At 34.5% G+C, this 15,190-nt stretch overlaps 3 protein-coding genes across 3 annotated transcripts; 2 read left to right on the plus strand and 1 right to left on the minus strand.

Moving 5' to 3' along the window:
- The first annotated feature begins 915 nt into the window (after window positions 1-915).
- On the plus strand, window positions 916-5,865 carry LOC121795950 (zinc finger protein-like 1 homolog). The gene is made up of 9 exons (XM_042194632.1): window positions 916-1,122; window positions 1,433-1,513; window positions 1,591-1,711; window positions 1,812-1,906; window positions 2,405-2,476; window positions 3,603-3,848; window positions 3,959-4,067; window positions 5,074-5,260; window positions 5,523-5,865. The coding sequence occupies exons 1-9, from the start codon at window positions 1,099-1,101 to the stop codon at window positions 5,605-5,607; spliced, it is 1,020 nt and encodes a 339-aa protein (XP_042050566.1). The 5' UTR covers window positions 916-1,098; the 3' UTR covers window positions 5,608-5,865.
- A 3,875-nt stretch (window positions 5,866-9,740) lies between these two features.
- LOC121803807 (transcription factor bHLH84-like) lies at window positions 9,741-11,368 on the plus strand. The gene is made up of 5 exons (XM_042203409.1): window positions 9,741-10,277; window positions 10,350-10,598; window positions 10,680-10,745; window positions 10,834-10,899; window positions 10,992-11,368. Exons 1-5 carry the CDS (start codon window positions 9,891-9,893, stop codon window positions 11,091-11,093), a joined length of 870 nt encoding a protein of 289 aa, XP_042059343.1. The 5' UTR covers window positions 9,741-9,890; the 3' UTR covers window positions 11,094-11,368.
- A 561-nt stretch (window positions 11,369-11,929) lies between these two features.
- LOC121795772 (vacuolar-sorting receptor 3-like) lies at window positions 11,930-13,404 on the minus strand. The gene is made up of 6 exons (XM_042194411.1): window positions 13,366-13,404; window positions 13,199-13,258; window positions 13,049-13,113; window positions 12,380-12,510; window positions 12,188-12,297; window positions 11,930-12,028 (listed from the first exon to the last, which is right to left on the minus strand). Exons 1-6 carry the CDS (start codon window positions 13,402-13,404, stop codon window positions 11,930-11,932), a joined length of 504 nt encoding a protein of 167 aa, XP_042050345.1.
- Between the last annotated feature and the right edge of the window lie 1,786 nt (window positions 13,405-15,190).

The raw sequence follows: 15,190 nt of genomic DNA on the forward strand, positions 1-15,190 counted from the left end.
TGGTTCTTTTAATTCCTGAAATTGTTGGCCGATGTCTTCTTTATGTGACAGGGAGAGAAAGACAGACATTTTCCTTCCCTTAATGAAGTTCTGTTTCTATTTTAAATTCTTCTTTATATGTTTGTTTGGAAAAATGGGTAATTCTTTTTTTTTTTCAGTTTTGAAGAATTCTTGTATCAATTTTCATTGATTTCTAGCTGTTTGGCAGTGGCTTAATTGTCTGGAAAACCAACGAGCTGAGAAGAGTTCCACAATTTGGGATTTAAATTTTATGTGGGGGTAATTTGGTCCATTCATACATGTTGTGAGATAAATATTAAGAAAAAAAGAAAAGAGAAAAAGAGAAAAATAAAAATTCCTTATTTTGAAGAATTCGCAGGCCCCGACCCATATTCTGAAAGGTCAGCGAATTGAACTTCAAATTTCGAAAGGTCAACGAATTTAATTATTTTTTTCCGAAATCTCTCTTATATATTAGAGATATAAGCATGTACATTTAACACTACCCTAATGAAAATTTGATTTCTAACTTATTGTTTAAATGTTTAGAATGTTATAGGTATCTAATGTTTTGTTGTAAAGTTTACTTCATTACATTTATGTTACATTAGTTTTATAAATACAATATAGTTAATTCAAACTTTATTTGAAAAAATATTGACATAAAACAGTTTCCAGTCCTATATTGACAAAAGAGGGGAAATTTTTCTGTATTAAAGTTTCTGTTATAAAAATGCGTAACTCTTGTTGAATATTATAACATCAAATCAAATGTTGAAGCCTACTTTAATGTGATTATTTATTGAAATTTTTAGAAAAATGTAATCACAAGGACTGAATAAATGTATTTAAGGCTTTAAGCATAAAAGCGATAAATAAATAAATAAATAAATACGTACTGAGGAAGTAAATTAATTGAGTCGTCGACGATTCCTAACCAAAATAAATCAAGAATTCTCCGACACGGCGAAGCACTGAATTTCATTTCATAAACTTGCTAATACTGTCACTGCAATTTCACAACATAATTTTTGCTTAAACCCTGTAATCTCAATTTCGATCTGGTTTTGTATCCGTTTTACAGCTGCACTTCCCAGCATGGTCGTCTGCAAATGCCGCAAGGTATGTGGGATGGAATCACTGGTTTACGTTATATGTAATTGATTGAATTCTTTGTATAGTCTAATTTGCAATCTGTGGTAATAGTTTTAGATCCGATCATGCTCGCCATCCCCGAAACAGGAGATCGTTTAATTTTTAATTCAGATTGTGGTTTGCGATCCAGTATAGCTTAGTGGATTTTAGCTTGCCTTTTTTCCGTTACTGATTTAGTGATTGGCGGTGGAATTGAGTACAACGATTATTTTTGTGCGATATAGAAAAGGCTGATGGTATTGTGGATAGCTGATGAATATGATCTATTTGATTTTAGGCGACTAAATTGTATTGCTTCGTCCACAAAGTGCCGGTCTGTGGGGAATGTATATGCTTTCCGGAACACCAAATCTGTGTGGTATGATTATATCAATTCTTCATTCTTGAACAAGTGTGGCCTGTATAGCTGTTGAACAATTATGTTATTGCATTTAGGTGCGTACATATTCAGAGTGGGTAATTGATGGGGAGTATGATTGGCCTCCTAAGTGCTGCCATTGTCAAAATGAGCTTGCAGAAGGGACAGACCCTCAAACTGCTCGATTGGGCTGTTTGCGTATGTCTTCATGCTTATGTATATCCGTATTCGGATTAATCTGAAGAGAAAATTGTTGTGGCGAGTTATGAATCCCTAACTCAATGCTTGAAATATGCAGATGTTATACATGCAAATTGTTTAGTTTCGCATGTTAAAAGTTTTCCTCCGCAAACAGCTCCTGCTGGATATGTCTGCCCAGTCTGCTCCACGCCGGTATGTTCTGCTCATGGAAATCCTAGTCTTTTGCTTTTCTATGGACAATGTTACGGTTTAACAAAAATTGGCAACAATAAGGATATATTCGTCAGGGATTGGGAGGTTTAAGTTTCAAGGATGAGAATGTTGGGTTTAGAAATCCTTGTGGAGCATTAAATAGTAGTAAGAGTTTTGTTTTGTTTTTTTTAAACTTTTACCATAAGATCTGTTGGGAAACAGGAATCAAATAGCCTATTGTGCTGGGACCTATTAAGTTATGATTTCTCTACCAACATCTGATCATGACCTAGATTTAGCACATGTTAATCCCACTATAGAAACCTTGGATGAAGTATTTGGATTTAGGTTGGAATCTCAGGTTTTTCTATGCTAGCTATGATTATTTCTGGTGAATGTGTGTTCCTGAACTTAGTGATCACCCCTTAGATTGTTAGCAATCATCTCTCTTTATACCATGATACGGTTCCTTGATTAATGCGCTATTTATTTTTGCAGATATGGCCTCCGAAAAGTGTGAAAGATTCAGGATCACGTCTCCATTCAATGTTGAAAGAAGCAATTATGCAGGTTGTATTATTATTGTTCTGTTTTGTTTGGTGCATAATTATTTACCTATAAACTGCTAAAACTATTATCTGTTTTTGAGAAGTTTTTTTTCCACTTTGACAGTGTCTGTCTCCCTTGACAAAAGCCATGAGTCATGGATTCTACTGATCGCATTTTGGATTAGATGATGTATTTTTTAAATAAGAAAAGCTCATGTGTCACTAAGTGCTTCTTGGATTAGTTGACACTTTATGCTCTGATCTTTTGTGCTGCATTGTGTGGGGTTTTTTCTTTTTTTGTTCTAGAATAGAACTTAGATTCCGTGTTTGTACTGAACTTTTTTTTTGTTCCGGGTTTGGGAGAGACGCATGACCCTCATGCGTCTCCTTTTAATGAAACGCATGACGGAGATGCGTCTTTTATAGAGACGCATGAGGGACATGCGTCGTTAAATTTTTATTTTTTTTTCTTTATTTTTTTTGAAAGACGCATAAGCGTCATGCGTCACAGGCAAAGACGCATAAGCGTCATGCGTCTTTCATTTTTTATTTTTATTTTTATTTTTATTTTATTTTACTATTAAAAATAAATAAAATAAAATAAATAAAATAAATAAAAAAGGAAAGACGCATGACGCTTATGCGTCTTTGCCTGGGGCGCATGACGCTTATGCGTCTTTCAAAAAAAATAAAGAAAAAAATAAAAATTTAACGACGCATGTCCCTCATGCGTCTCTATAAAAGGCGCATCTCCGTCATGCGTTTCATTAAAAGGAGACGCATGAGGGTCATGCGTCTCTCCCAAAGGCGGAATAAAAAAAAAGTCCAGTACACTCGAGGAATGTTATCTGTGGTCTAGAACAAAAAAAGAAAAAACCCGCATTGTGTGACACAGCAATGGGTTGCAAAACTCATTTTTGCAGCCTTTGTTACTTTGTGAAATTATGAGTCTTTTCGTTGACAATTTAATTACTAGTTATTTACATTTTGGTTCAATTTTCTATGTACATGTTCTCTTCTTTCTTGTAAAATTTCTTTTGCATATGAGTTTTACTGAACTTTGTGCATATAAATCAGTTAGGAATTTTCATTCTTCTTTTTCAATGCATGATCTTCTCACATCTAATATACACATGATGCTTTTGCAGACTGGTTTGGAGAAAAATGTCTTTGGGAATCACCCAGTAACGTTGCAGGGAGCAGAATCTCGTAGTCCTCCACCTGCATTTGCTTCCGAACCCTTGGTACACACCTCTGGTACAGTTGATAAAACTGCAGCTTCTACTGCAAGACCTGCAAATTTGGATATTTTGGAGATCGATGGATATAACTCTGGGACGTCATCTTTACCCATTCATGAGCCTGATTTTATGAAAAACACAAGTCCTACTGGTGTAAGAAATTTTTATATCTCAATTCTTTTGTAGCTTACGCTCTTCAGTTACATGGCTTGCTTGGTTTGCATCTGTTGGTTTATGGTTTCTCATACGTTTTTCTGCCCCAGCCTGGTGCAACCACTCGAAAGAGTGCTACACAAGCGGACAGACAAAACTCTGAGATTCCATACTACGCCGACGATGAAGATGCAAATACGAAAAAGTACTCTCGAAGAGGTGCGTTAAAGTTGTTTTTTTTCAGTATCATTGATCTGACTACATGGAAATCCAAGTGAACTCCTGCACTTTTTGATGGTCAGTTTTGTAATCCCGGCTCTAGGGTTTTCTTGATCTACTGGATTTAATGAATCATATTGTAGTGTGGCCCAAATCTGAAAGGCTTGAACGAGGCTACTGATAATTTTGGCTTTTACCCTTGTAAACGTGCATATGTATCAATACACCTTAGGTGCAGTGGTGCGAACCCTTGATTTCTGTCCTGCAAAACTGAAGATGTTTGTTTATAACCTCAACCATAGGTGAAAGGTGTCCTGTTGTTTAAGAAAAAACAAATGATGCGTTCGCTGGGGACTCAACAAGCCCTTACTTCAAAGCTATTTAATGCGCTAAGATATTCGACTAAAATACAAAGCAATAGAATGGGAAATAACTAAATAGGAGATCCTTCTGCCAGCCCTAAGGCCATGCACAACCTGCTCATCCATGCAACTCGGACCAGCCCTAGAGACCGGCTGCAAAGCATTCTCACCCTGGCTTATCAATACCTTCCTTGTCAACCTCAATCTCCAATGTCCTGCTTTCACAAATGAAGCCATGCACAACCTTCCTTGTGCCTTTACAAACAGTTATTTTTATGTTATTTTTTTCTGTTTTCGTTCTAGTATAACTAGAACTGGAAGCCACAATTAAGCATGCTACCTGGTTTGGTTACTGTGATTTTCTGTACCCCAAGGCTTTTGGACATGGATTACTACAAGTCATAAACAAGGGTTTTAATCAGGTTCAGTTCAATGAAACAATAAGAAAAGTTTTCTTAGGTTCTCTGACTTTTACATAAAGCCTAGTTTTCACCTCACCTCGAGATTGACTGCCCATGTTTGATAAATTTGATGATATAATTTTTATCCTTGAATTTAAACTCAGGTTAGTTTCTGCCAGGTGTGGCTTATGATATTCTGTATTGCATACTGCTAAACCAGGCGTGTTGAATTATGAAATGTAGGTTCATTTCGCCACAAGTTCCTTAGGTCATTGCTGCCTTTCTGGTCTAGTGCTTGGCCGACTCTACCAGTAACTGCTCCACCAAAGAAAGATACGTCTCATGGGGATGATGCCTCAGAACGCCGTGCAAGGCACCACAAGACTTCACGAATGGACCCAAGGAAGTTGCTCTTAATTATAGCCATCATGTAAGATATCATTACCTGTAGTTGTTTCTTTTTGTTCTGAAAATTATGTGAAAAAATGTATCTATTATTCTTTGCATATTTTACTTCATACATGTGGTTGAGCTTTTTCTAGGAATGGTAGTTTGGTACCTAGTCAATAAGTGATTGACAGATTGCTATCAAATTTTAGGTGATTAGGTTTTTCGACTCAAATTTTATGGTATTTGATTGCTTCGGGTGATGAACATGATTTATTTACCAGATCTTTTTTCTCGTTTTGTAGGGCTTGCATGGCAACAATGGGTATTCTATATTACAGAATTGCACGCGGTCTGGGTGAAGAATTGGGTGATGATGAGCCACAATGATCAACCTAGGATCGGAGTGAGTGATACGGTTAATACAGCCGATGGACAAACCTCTGTTAATTTTTTTTGTTTTTAGCAGACAACACAAAATCTTCAACATGTATTTTCTTTTGGTCGTAGCAATATTCAATACTTGTCCATAACCCCCTATCTCTGTTCTAGCTGAGATGTATTGCCTTCTTCCTCGTTTCCACCCAAAAAATTATTGTGTAGCCAAAGCAGTATTGAGAAATTAATCATATTGTTTTTACTAATTAAGCGGCAGACATGATGTAAAAGGCAAAGGAATTGATGGTTTTCAGTTTTGGCGAGAGATGTGCAACTGTTGGAGTTTTAATCTCTAATGAAGTGAGCTTTATTTTCCAGAATAATATTACTACACTGTTTTAATTCTTTTTCTCTCTTTTATTTTATCAATACCATACTAAAACTCGTGTTATTTTTAAATACCCGTATATTGACCGAGGTAGTATCAAAGCCTTTAAAATGCTTAGACAAGAAACAAAGACTCCTCTCAAGTGATGAACACATCATACTGAGAAATTATGTCGCTTTCATTTTTATCGTGCATTCACTTTCGGGTTCTTAGAGTAGATTGAGAATACTTACTGTAGCTGTAGTAAATTATGAGGTGAAAAGATTTGAAGCGTGTCCGAATGTCAAAGAGAAAGAAACCTAAACAAAAATAAAATGCTACTACAAAATTTGATACTATCTCTAGTGATCGTTTAATTTGCCACACACATGGCATTTTAAATGGAGTCATACAAATCTCTTGATATAAATTTTTAAGGACAATTCTTAAGAAAAGAGGGTTGATGAAGTAACTTTTCCTAAAGCTAGATTACTTTAAAAAAAATATTGCTTGTCAATTATTACGAAATACTACTATAACTACATCCTAAATTTAATTTGGAGGACCCTAATTTTTATGAGTATGGCAAAACATGTTTAACCATCACAGAGGTAAACAAGATCAAAAAAGACAATATACAAGATACAGTACAATAATAAAAATCTGTAGTACAATTTTGTTAAAACAAGATCTCCACGATAAAACTAAAAGACCAACAGAGATGACACGAGTCAAGATCAAGCTAACAATTTCATTTAAAGTTAACAACAACAAACAAATAGAGAAACACCAAGCGAGAAGTATCTACTAGAGCAAGAAAAAAACCCGGAGCCAAGAGCAAACCACGATCACAAGCAAAGGAGAAGGCACCCTCAATGCACGAGATGGATAAACCAAACCGCACCGGCCTACTTGAAACAACGAGCTGAATATGAACAAAGGTCTACATGACTTCTTGCTCCCGACTATCCTCTGACTGAAAAAATAAATTAAAGGTTCAAATCTAAATTAGTTTATTGTGTAAATACTAAATGCAGTTTTACTAGTAGAAGCATTTCACCTTGATAATGGTAATAAGTCATAATGTTGTAAAGGAACACTTGTTTTCCTTCGTACTTAACCTTTTGTAATAAACATTGGGTCTCTCAAAAATTTGATACTGAATGCACCAATTCCAAACTCGAACGTGCACACTGCACTCGATCTAGAATCTTCAACAACCAATAATATCATTATTCAAATCTCACTCTGGTTTTCCTTAACATATTTATATGAAAACCAAAATCTAACGTTCTAAAATATTCCCATCTATAGTATTACATTATTACTCCCAACATTTGTGTTTTATATAATCGCCATCGTGCATTGGCCGGCCCCATTATTAGTAAGCTATTTTGAAATACATGAACTATACATAAACAAGATGCAATGAAGTACTATTATTTTCACAAATATGTCATCTAAGATGGAATAAGGTCATTTATACAGGCATGAAATGTTCAAACAAATGAGTTTTATCTTTTCCGTTTCCTTTTAACTACTCGTCAAAAAAAACATTCTTTTTATTTCCCTCTGAAAAACTTTTATATATGCAGTAATATACTATTTTTAAAAGCAAAATGCATGATATTCTTTTTCTTGAAAAAGCTTCATAATTTAATTAGAATAATACAACACAGTTTTGGTGGGAGGATAGATTATTCAAAATTAAATACTATGTTAAATATTTTAGTGTAATTACTGTATTTAATAAAAGATTGCCTTAGTAATTTCCCCTATTTTAGAGAGGTTATATTGTTGATGGCGACTGGACGCGTGTTTGACTGAAAATGGGATGAATCTTAGGAGGGCTTTGGCCCCTCCACAAATGATTTAATATCGCTAATTAATTTATTTACTTATTTAATAGTAGTATAAGTTAATTGCTTATAAAATCACAAAATATGCTCATTTTGGATTGTCCCGTACTAGCATTCCTAAATACCCTTAGTTAATTATTTGTTTTCTTAATTAATATTGGTCATTAACTTTTCATCTTCTTATTTTAATTACTTAGAAAAGCAAATAAATATTAAACAACTTAATTAAGACATTTAGGAAACTCTATTTTCTTGTAAAATCGAAGTTAATTAATTTCAGGTGCATCAATTTAGCATGGAACTTGCATTCAATAAAAGAAGTTATTATAGGACAATTAAGAATTTTTTAAAATTTTGTGATTTATCATTCAAAATTTTAAAATTGTGGAACAAATAAGAATTCAATAAAAACTTCATGATTTTGTAGGCGATTATCTTATCGAATATTTAAAATTTGAGCATGCATGATATATCTATAGTTTTCTAAGATGCTTACCAGAGAAGAAAATAGTGAAAAAAGAAAAAGATCTCTCTCCTGTCATTTGTACCCTAACGAAAATATTTTATCGTACAGTAGTCAAATAAACTACTTTTATTTTTCAACGTCTTAATGAATTTCTCCCATCCAAGAAATAAACAAAAAAATATATAAATGTATCTCTACCTCTAATTTTCCAGTGTGTATATATAGATTTAATTGTTACAATCTTATCAAGAGATGTAATTTAATAGTTACGACCATGATCCAGTGTGGCTCCGACAAATCAATGCATTACGCAAATCCATGTATCACCAGTACTGTATATCGTACTACTAGTAATATCTTTGATCCCTTAATTTCACAAATTCTTAATTTGAATAATCTTCTTCCTTCGTCAATATTTAATTGTAGTATTATGTAATCTTGACCTATTGTGGTATCCATTATAAGCATATATTATACCCATTTACGCGTGTTTGAAGCGTACGCCTCTAATAATTTTTTTTAAAAAGTACTCTCTCTCTCTGCATCCAAAATGCAGAGTTGAGGAATTTATGTTTGGACACATTTTTTCTTCGATTATAAAGATGATAGAAATCCATGGGTTCTATCCTAAAACCAATTGGTGATAGGAGGAGGGGCCCATGAGACTTATATACTAGTTTCAGTTTTATCTTGACACCAATGTGGGACAGTTATATGTTATATTTTTAGTTTCAATTGCCAACACCCTCCCTCAAACCCGATAGGAGGACCTTGGTTTTATCTTGACACCAATGTGGGACAGTTATATGTTATATTTTTAGTTTCAATTGCCAACACCCTCCCTCAAACCCGATAGGAGGACCTTGGAGGGGTTGGACTTTTTTCTAATCGATTGGACAATCAGTCCAATTTTTTTTCGATCGGTTGGGACCACTTTGCCCAAATTTTCAGCCCAGTTATACTGCTGGGTCAGTCATTTTTTTCGGTTTCAGCCCAGATATACTGCTGGGTCAGTTAAATATAACCCACAGTCGGCGACCCGCTCTGATACCATGATAGAAATCCATGGGTTCTATCCTAAAACCAATTGGTGATAGGAGGAGGGGCCCATGAGACTTATATACTAGTTTCAGTTTTATCTTGACACCGATGTGGGACAGTTATATGTTATATTTTTAGTTTCAATTGCCAACAAAAGAAGCATCCGACAGTAGCCAAGCTGGAAGATATTATGTCTTGTTTGGTAGTTTGAAATGGAAGATATACTCCCACGATCGTTAACTGTCATTCCACTAATTTAGGCATTCGAAAACGACACCCACGTTGTCCAGATGTCATTCCCTCTCTACTCACCAAATCTAGACTCAAAGATCTTCATCATCATCATGATTAACTGATATCAGTTAGTCATAATTGATCAAATGATTGGTTTATGATAATGGTTAAATCTGTTTATCAAGTTGTCTCAAAGGTTTTGAACTAAGTCTTCTCTTAGCTGTCTAATTTTAATTCTCGGAAATACTCCACTTAGCTAAGAGTATATATATATGTCTCGCCTTGATTCATTTTCTAAAGCAAGAATTCTGATTTATTAAGTATATATATGGAAACTGTGGGAGCAATCTGTGAAGGGGTATGGAACTCTAGCTTTAACGGGATGTGCTCAGACGAGGCGGACTTCATGGCGCAGCTGCTTGGGAACTGCTCTGTCCCGAGTGGTGCTTTCTGGGCTGCAAACGACGGAGATTTTGCTGCCCAGGACACCAATGCCACCACCATCTTTTCCTTTTCACTTGGAAATAATAATAATAATAGCAACAACACCTCTTTGATGGCAATGGACTATTCTGTGGTTGATGCCAAGAACAGTGTTTTGGAAGGCGATTGCTTCCTAAACGACAAACTGCCCGGAGAAGTTCTTCAAGAATCATCACACATCACCACCCATTCTCATCATATATCCAAGAAAAGGCCTCAAATCCCTACAGGAGTAAGTAAACTAACTAGGCCTCTCTCTCTCTCTTTTCTTGCAGTGAATTAATATCTTGTAATTGCAATGCAGTCTCAAAGAAACAAGAGGCTCAAGAAATGTGCTAAGGCTGAAGATGAAAATGACACCAACAATACTAATACTACTAGCACTAATCTGGTGCTTCACAGACAGAGCTCATCGAGTGGCTGCTACTCAGAGGACGAATCCAATGCTTCAAAATCGAGCTCGAGCTCGAGGAGAAGTGGAGCTCAGGACATGAAGGGCAAGGCAAGAGCTAGTAGGGGATCGGCTACTGATCCACAGAGCTTATATGCAAGGGTAAATTCCAATCTTTGCATGACCGCCATTTTCATCTTTTTGACCTTATGTTGTTTCTCACTCTTTTTCACAATCTTATAGAAAAGAAGAGAGAGAATCAATGAGAGATTGAGAATCTTGCAGAACCTAGTGCCAAATGGAACTAAGGTGAGCATAGCTCAGAAAAGAATAACTGCATTGAATGATGTTTGATGATTTATACATGTTCCTAAGTAGACAACCTTTGCTATGACAGGTTGATATTAGTACAATGCTTGAAGAGGCTGTTCAATATGTCAAATTCTTGCAGCTGCAGATTAAGGTAAAAAAATACTAGTATTGGTTAATTAATGTTAAAGTTTTGGGATTAGCCAATCTTGACACTGACCACCATTGTATTGTGGATATATGCAGCTTTTGAGCTCAGATGATCTATGGATGTATTCTCCTATTGCCTACAATGGAATGGATTTAGGACTTGACTTGAAGATTCCCTCTCCAAAACCACAATCATGATGCAGATGATGCTGACAACGAGCTTTTCTGTGAATAAATACCACATCATAGACCTAATGGAAACCATTTCTGCAATGGATTCTTGATTTTATCTTCTTTTATTTTTTGGAATACATGTACACTAAAATATAACCGAGGCAAAGACAACATCTTATATCTCATTGATGAGGACTGATAAACCATTATTTTTTAGGTTCTCTTATAAAAAGTTCACTATTCTCATGGAATAAGCCATGAAGGATGAGTAATATTCAAATGATAAGAGTTTCTGTGTATTTCTTTTGCTGGAGGGAGAGAGTCTCAAGGCATTGTTTTAGCAATCATAGAGCTCTAGTTTTTAATGTTTGATATACTTAATACTACTAAAAATAAATTAATTACTATAAATTTTCAGCTAGTAATAAGTAATCACAATAACCAACACTCCATTTGACTAGATTCAAAATATCAGCATACTTAACGCATTCAAATAAATGTTTCAATCATCATTCATCCTAAATCTCCATTTACATACCCTCAAAAAAATCATTTATAAAAGTTACATAAAACACCCTAGTTTTTCACCACATTTAATTAATACAAAATTCACTTTTGTGATAACAAGGGTATCTCTCCTTACATCAAGAAAAAGGCAATCGGTATTTTGATGCATTATCTATTCTACACAAACTGCTATCTGCTAAAATGTACACAGTTAAAACCTATCACCTTTCAAATACATTTGAGGGTCAATTTCATTGTCCCAACAAAGTTTACTAATATATATAACTCTTATCTTCCCAACCTCGTTGGAGCCCCCTACATCACCCTTGCATGCCAACACATATTTGTCATCTTCAAGCATGTTCTTCGTTTACATGATTTACGACTCCGTTTTGGCTGTCTAGGGGCATGTATTGTGCCATTATAGCCCGTATCTCTGAGTCCATATACGACTGAGAAGCATCAAGCAAGATACCGAATCATGTTAAGAGACTTTAAAGTAGCCTAACTAGGAAACAACATGTTTTCACTAAGTAATAGCATGAATCCATGAATGATAGTAGTATGAAACAAGGTTAAATAATGACATGCTTAATGTTTAGAATACATACCCTCAACCTATATCTGTACACCAGATATGCTCCACAGGTAGCCATAGCCAATCCGAGAACAATGACCCAAACAGCAGTCCAGGCAGACCTGACCTCGGTAGCGCTCTTACCTGCACAAGAAGCATATCAGAATAAAAAACGAAGAATCAAAGTGAACCAGTGATTCAACAAAAAGAATGAACATGGACTGACTTATGCAGGTATCATGGTCCCTGATGTACAACAGGTCTGCACTACAGGAGCACTCATAACTGCCCCATGTATTCTTGCAACGGCATTCAGGGCACTGACATGCCTTTTTTTCGCTACATTCATCAACATCTGTATGCAGAAAATAAAATCAGGGAAGGACATATTCTTTTCAAGAAAACTGCAGATAGTAATATAGAAAGTGATGATCTTTAGCCTCACATCCACAAATTTCAATTTGCAAGCAAGATTTGGCCAATAATCATGCTCAACTCTCCGTAGATGACATCGAATTCTATGCATTCTGAACTTCTTAAAATTATTCCATAATGATAGAAAAAAGGAATTGCAGAGGCATCAATCTTGTGAGTGAAACAACCTATGAATGTTGTATAATGTGTTACTACTTTGTAACTAGCATCCTTCATAAATAGACTTATTGAGTAAACCTTGAATAGTAAATGCAACAAGAAGGGCTGAGAAACTAAGGTCTTGAAGTAGTTGTGTTTGTTAGCGTCAGTAGTAATTTATCTTAATATTTAATTTTATAATATTTTATAACAAAACTAAGTGCAGTGGAGTTATTCAGTCATGGAAGAGAGGACATAACACAGACAATGACACAGGTATAAATCTATCCAGAATACATCAAAAGCTCAAGGTCTCTTTCCTTCACAGTTTTTGACACCATCACCTTTAAATCCAAGTGGGCATGTGCATTTCCCATCCGCACTATCCTGTTAAACACGAACACCAAAAAAGTTTCTATCTGGCCAAATATTTAATTTTGGAAATAATAACAAAACATCAAAAGAAACCAACCACACAAGCAGAGAAAGTGATCCCATTTTTGGTCTCGCGCCAGCAGCCACCGTTATAGTGTCAAAATTCACACAAAAAGCAGCATCATGAGTTGTGATTTAAATTAAAAAAGTACTGGCGTACAGTTCTAAGCTGATTTAGATACTGATCATGAGATAAACCCTTACCTTTTCACCTATCATGTTAGCAGCTAAAACTTGGTCCATCATAAGCATTTACAAGAATTACAACATTCAAGCCTATTAGCATAACATACTACTGAAGGTCGAAAGAAACTTAACATGATGCGTCACAGTCAACGAATTCATTTTCGTCTTCAGGGACAAAAAATATTCGGAAGATAGTTTATGACATCCAAATTCACAAAACATTGTTGATCTTAACGACAAATTTGAATAATTAATGATTTTTTTTCCATTTCTGGAAATGTTGCATTTTCTCTTATTAACTTTATATTCAAACATGAAAAAGTTAAACATAAACAAATTTAAATATAAAGAGATTATATACTCATCCATCCTACCTCAAGTAAGGCGATCTTTTTGGCTACAAAATTTAAGAAAAAATGATGTTTAGTGGATTAAGTGGCAAAAATAAAGTAAGGGAGGAAATAAAAGTGTTTGTTTTTGCTAAAAAGATAATTGACTCACTTGTAGACTTGTAGTAGGACGTCCCAAAAAAGAATATGAATCATTTGAGGTGGAACGGTGGAAGTACTCTATATACGCGCGCATGTGTGTGAATCAACTATCTAAAATTATATTAGCTCGTCATGATTAAGATTGGTTGACAATTGTCATTTGTACCATTGCAAATACGTACTTATTAACTTTATATACGTATACGAACATACACTACATCATAATATTAACTTTATGTTAACTTAACATTAAATGTGATCCCATCACGCTACAAGTATATTATCTTGAAAAAATTAAGGGTAGCTCACGAGTCACGAATCTCATTTGCACCATTATAAAATTTGAAAATACATTTCATTGGATTTTTTTTCACCAACCATAAGTCCATGACATTAGATTTGTGTTAGCACTTATCATAATATGGAATTTTGACAAAGATATTTATGTATTATATTTTTTTATGAAAATTTATTTGAACTTATGCAAAAATTTCATTATAATCCTCATAAAATCAATAGTTTGCGTACTTATCAGTGACATGCATATTATAACGAAAGCAATGCATAGCCCATTAGAGTACTAAAAATATCTAAATTTACCTTTTCTATTTTTAAACCAAAATAAATTATTGATCAACTTAAAACCTGCTATAGACGGTTGATTCAACGACTCAACATTATATTACTCCTTAGTACTATATCCGTTACAAATATATTGATGAATAATGTATATTTTAGGTGATATTGATAAAGTAAGAAAATAAAAGAGAAAATTAAATAAAATATAAGAAAAAAATCACATACAACCCGTTTAATTGCAAAATTAATAAAATATGAAAAAATATACTATAAGATAAAGAGAAAGAGATATAGAGAGAAAAAATTTATGTAAAATAAAGGGTTATTTGCCTATAAATATATGAACTTTCACAATTTTCTGTTATTTTTCCTAAACTTTATTTTTTGAATATAAATACATCAACTTTAGAATTTTCTAGTTTTTCCCCAACTGGAAAAATCAAAACTGATGTGGCAATTTAAAGCTTAAAGCTTATGCGGCAATTGTAATTTTGATTTAAACAATTTAAATAACTAAAAGATTAAAAAACAAAGTTCCATGTAATCAACTGTCTTCATCCACCTCAATCCCCTTTTTCTCTCTTTTCGTGTTTTGATTTCTCTTCTCTTTCTTAGAGCATCCACAATCGTGCTCTTGCCAGCGGCATGGTTGTGGGCCCGGCCCCACTTTTTCTATCCGCTCTCTGGCAAGAGCACAACACCCACAGCTGTGCTCTTCCGCAAGGAGGTGCACAATTAATTTAAAATTCAATTAAACAAAAACATTTCAATAA

Source organism: Salvia splendens, chromosome 1, assembly GCF_004379255.2.
Source record: "Salvia splendens isolate huo1 chromosome 1, SspV2, whole genome shotgun sequence".
NCBI classification, from domain to species: Eukaryota; Viridiplantae; Streptophyta; class Magnoliopsida; order Lamiales; family Lamiaceae; genus Salvia; species Salvia splendens.

Bases quoted from the DNA above. Each gene is read 5' to 3' on its own strand.
- LOC121803807 (XM_042203409.1), top strand. From the start codon at position 9,891: ATGGAAACTGTGGGAGCAATCTGTGAAGGGGTATGGAACTCTAGCTTT. The intron at 10,278-10,349 runs GTAAGTAAACTA...ATTGCAATGCAG, and splicing joins GGCCTCAAATCCCTACAGGA to TCTCAAAGAAACAAGAGGCT. The intron at 10,746-10,833 runs GTGAGCATAGCT...TTGCTATGACAG, and splicing joins TAGTGCCAAATGGAACTAAG to GTTGATATTAGTACAATGCT.
- LOC121795950 (XM_042194632.1), top strand. From the start codon at position 1,099: ATGGTCGTCTGCAAATGCCGCAAG. The intron at 1,123-1,432 runs GTATGTGGGATG...ATTTGATTTTAG, and splicing joins TCGTCTGCAAATGCCGCAAG to GCGACTAAATTGTATTGCTT. The intron at 3,849-3,958 runs GTAAGAAATTTT...TTTCTGCCCCAG, and splicing joins AAAACACAAGTCCTACTGGT to CCTGGTGCAACCACTCGAAA.
- LOC121795772 (XM_042194411.1), bottom strand. From the start codon at position 13,404: ATGGACCAAGTTTTAGCTGCTAACATGATAGGTGAAAAG. The intron at 13,259-13,365 runs GTAAGGGTTTAT...TGTGAATTTTGA, and splicing joins CTAACATGATAGGTGAAAAG to CACTATAACGGTGGCTGCTG. The intron at 12,511-13,048 runs AGGAAAGAGACC...TTTTCTGCATAC, and splicing joins GATGGTGTCAAAAACTGTGA to AGATGTTGATGAATGTAGCG.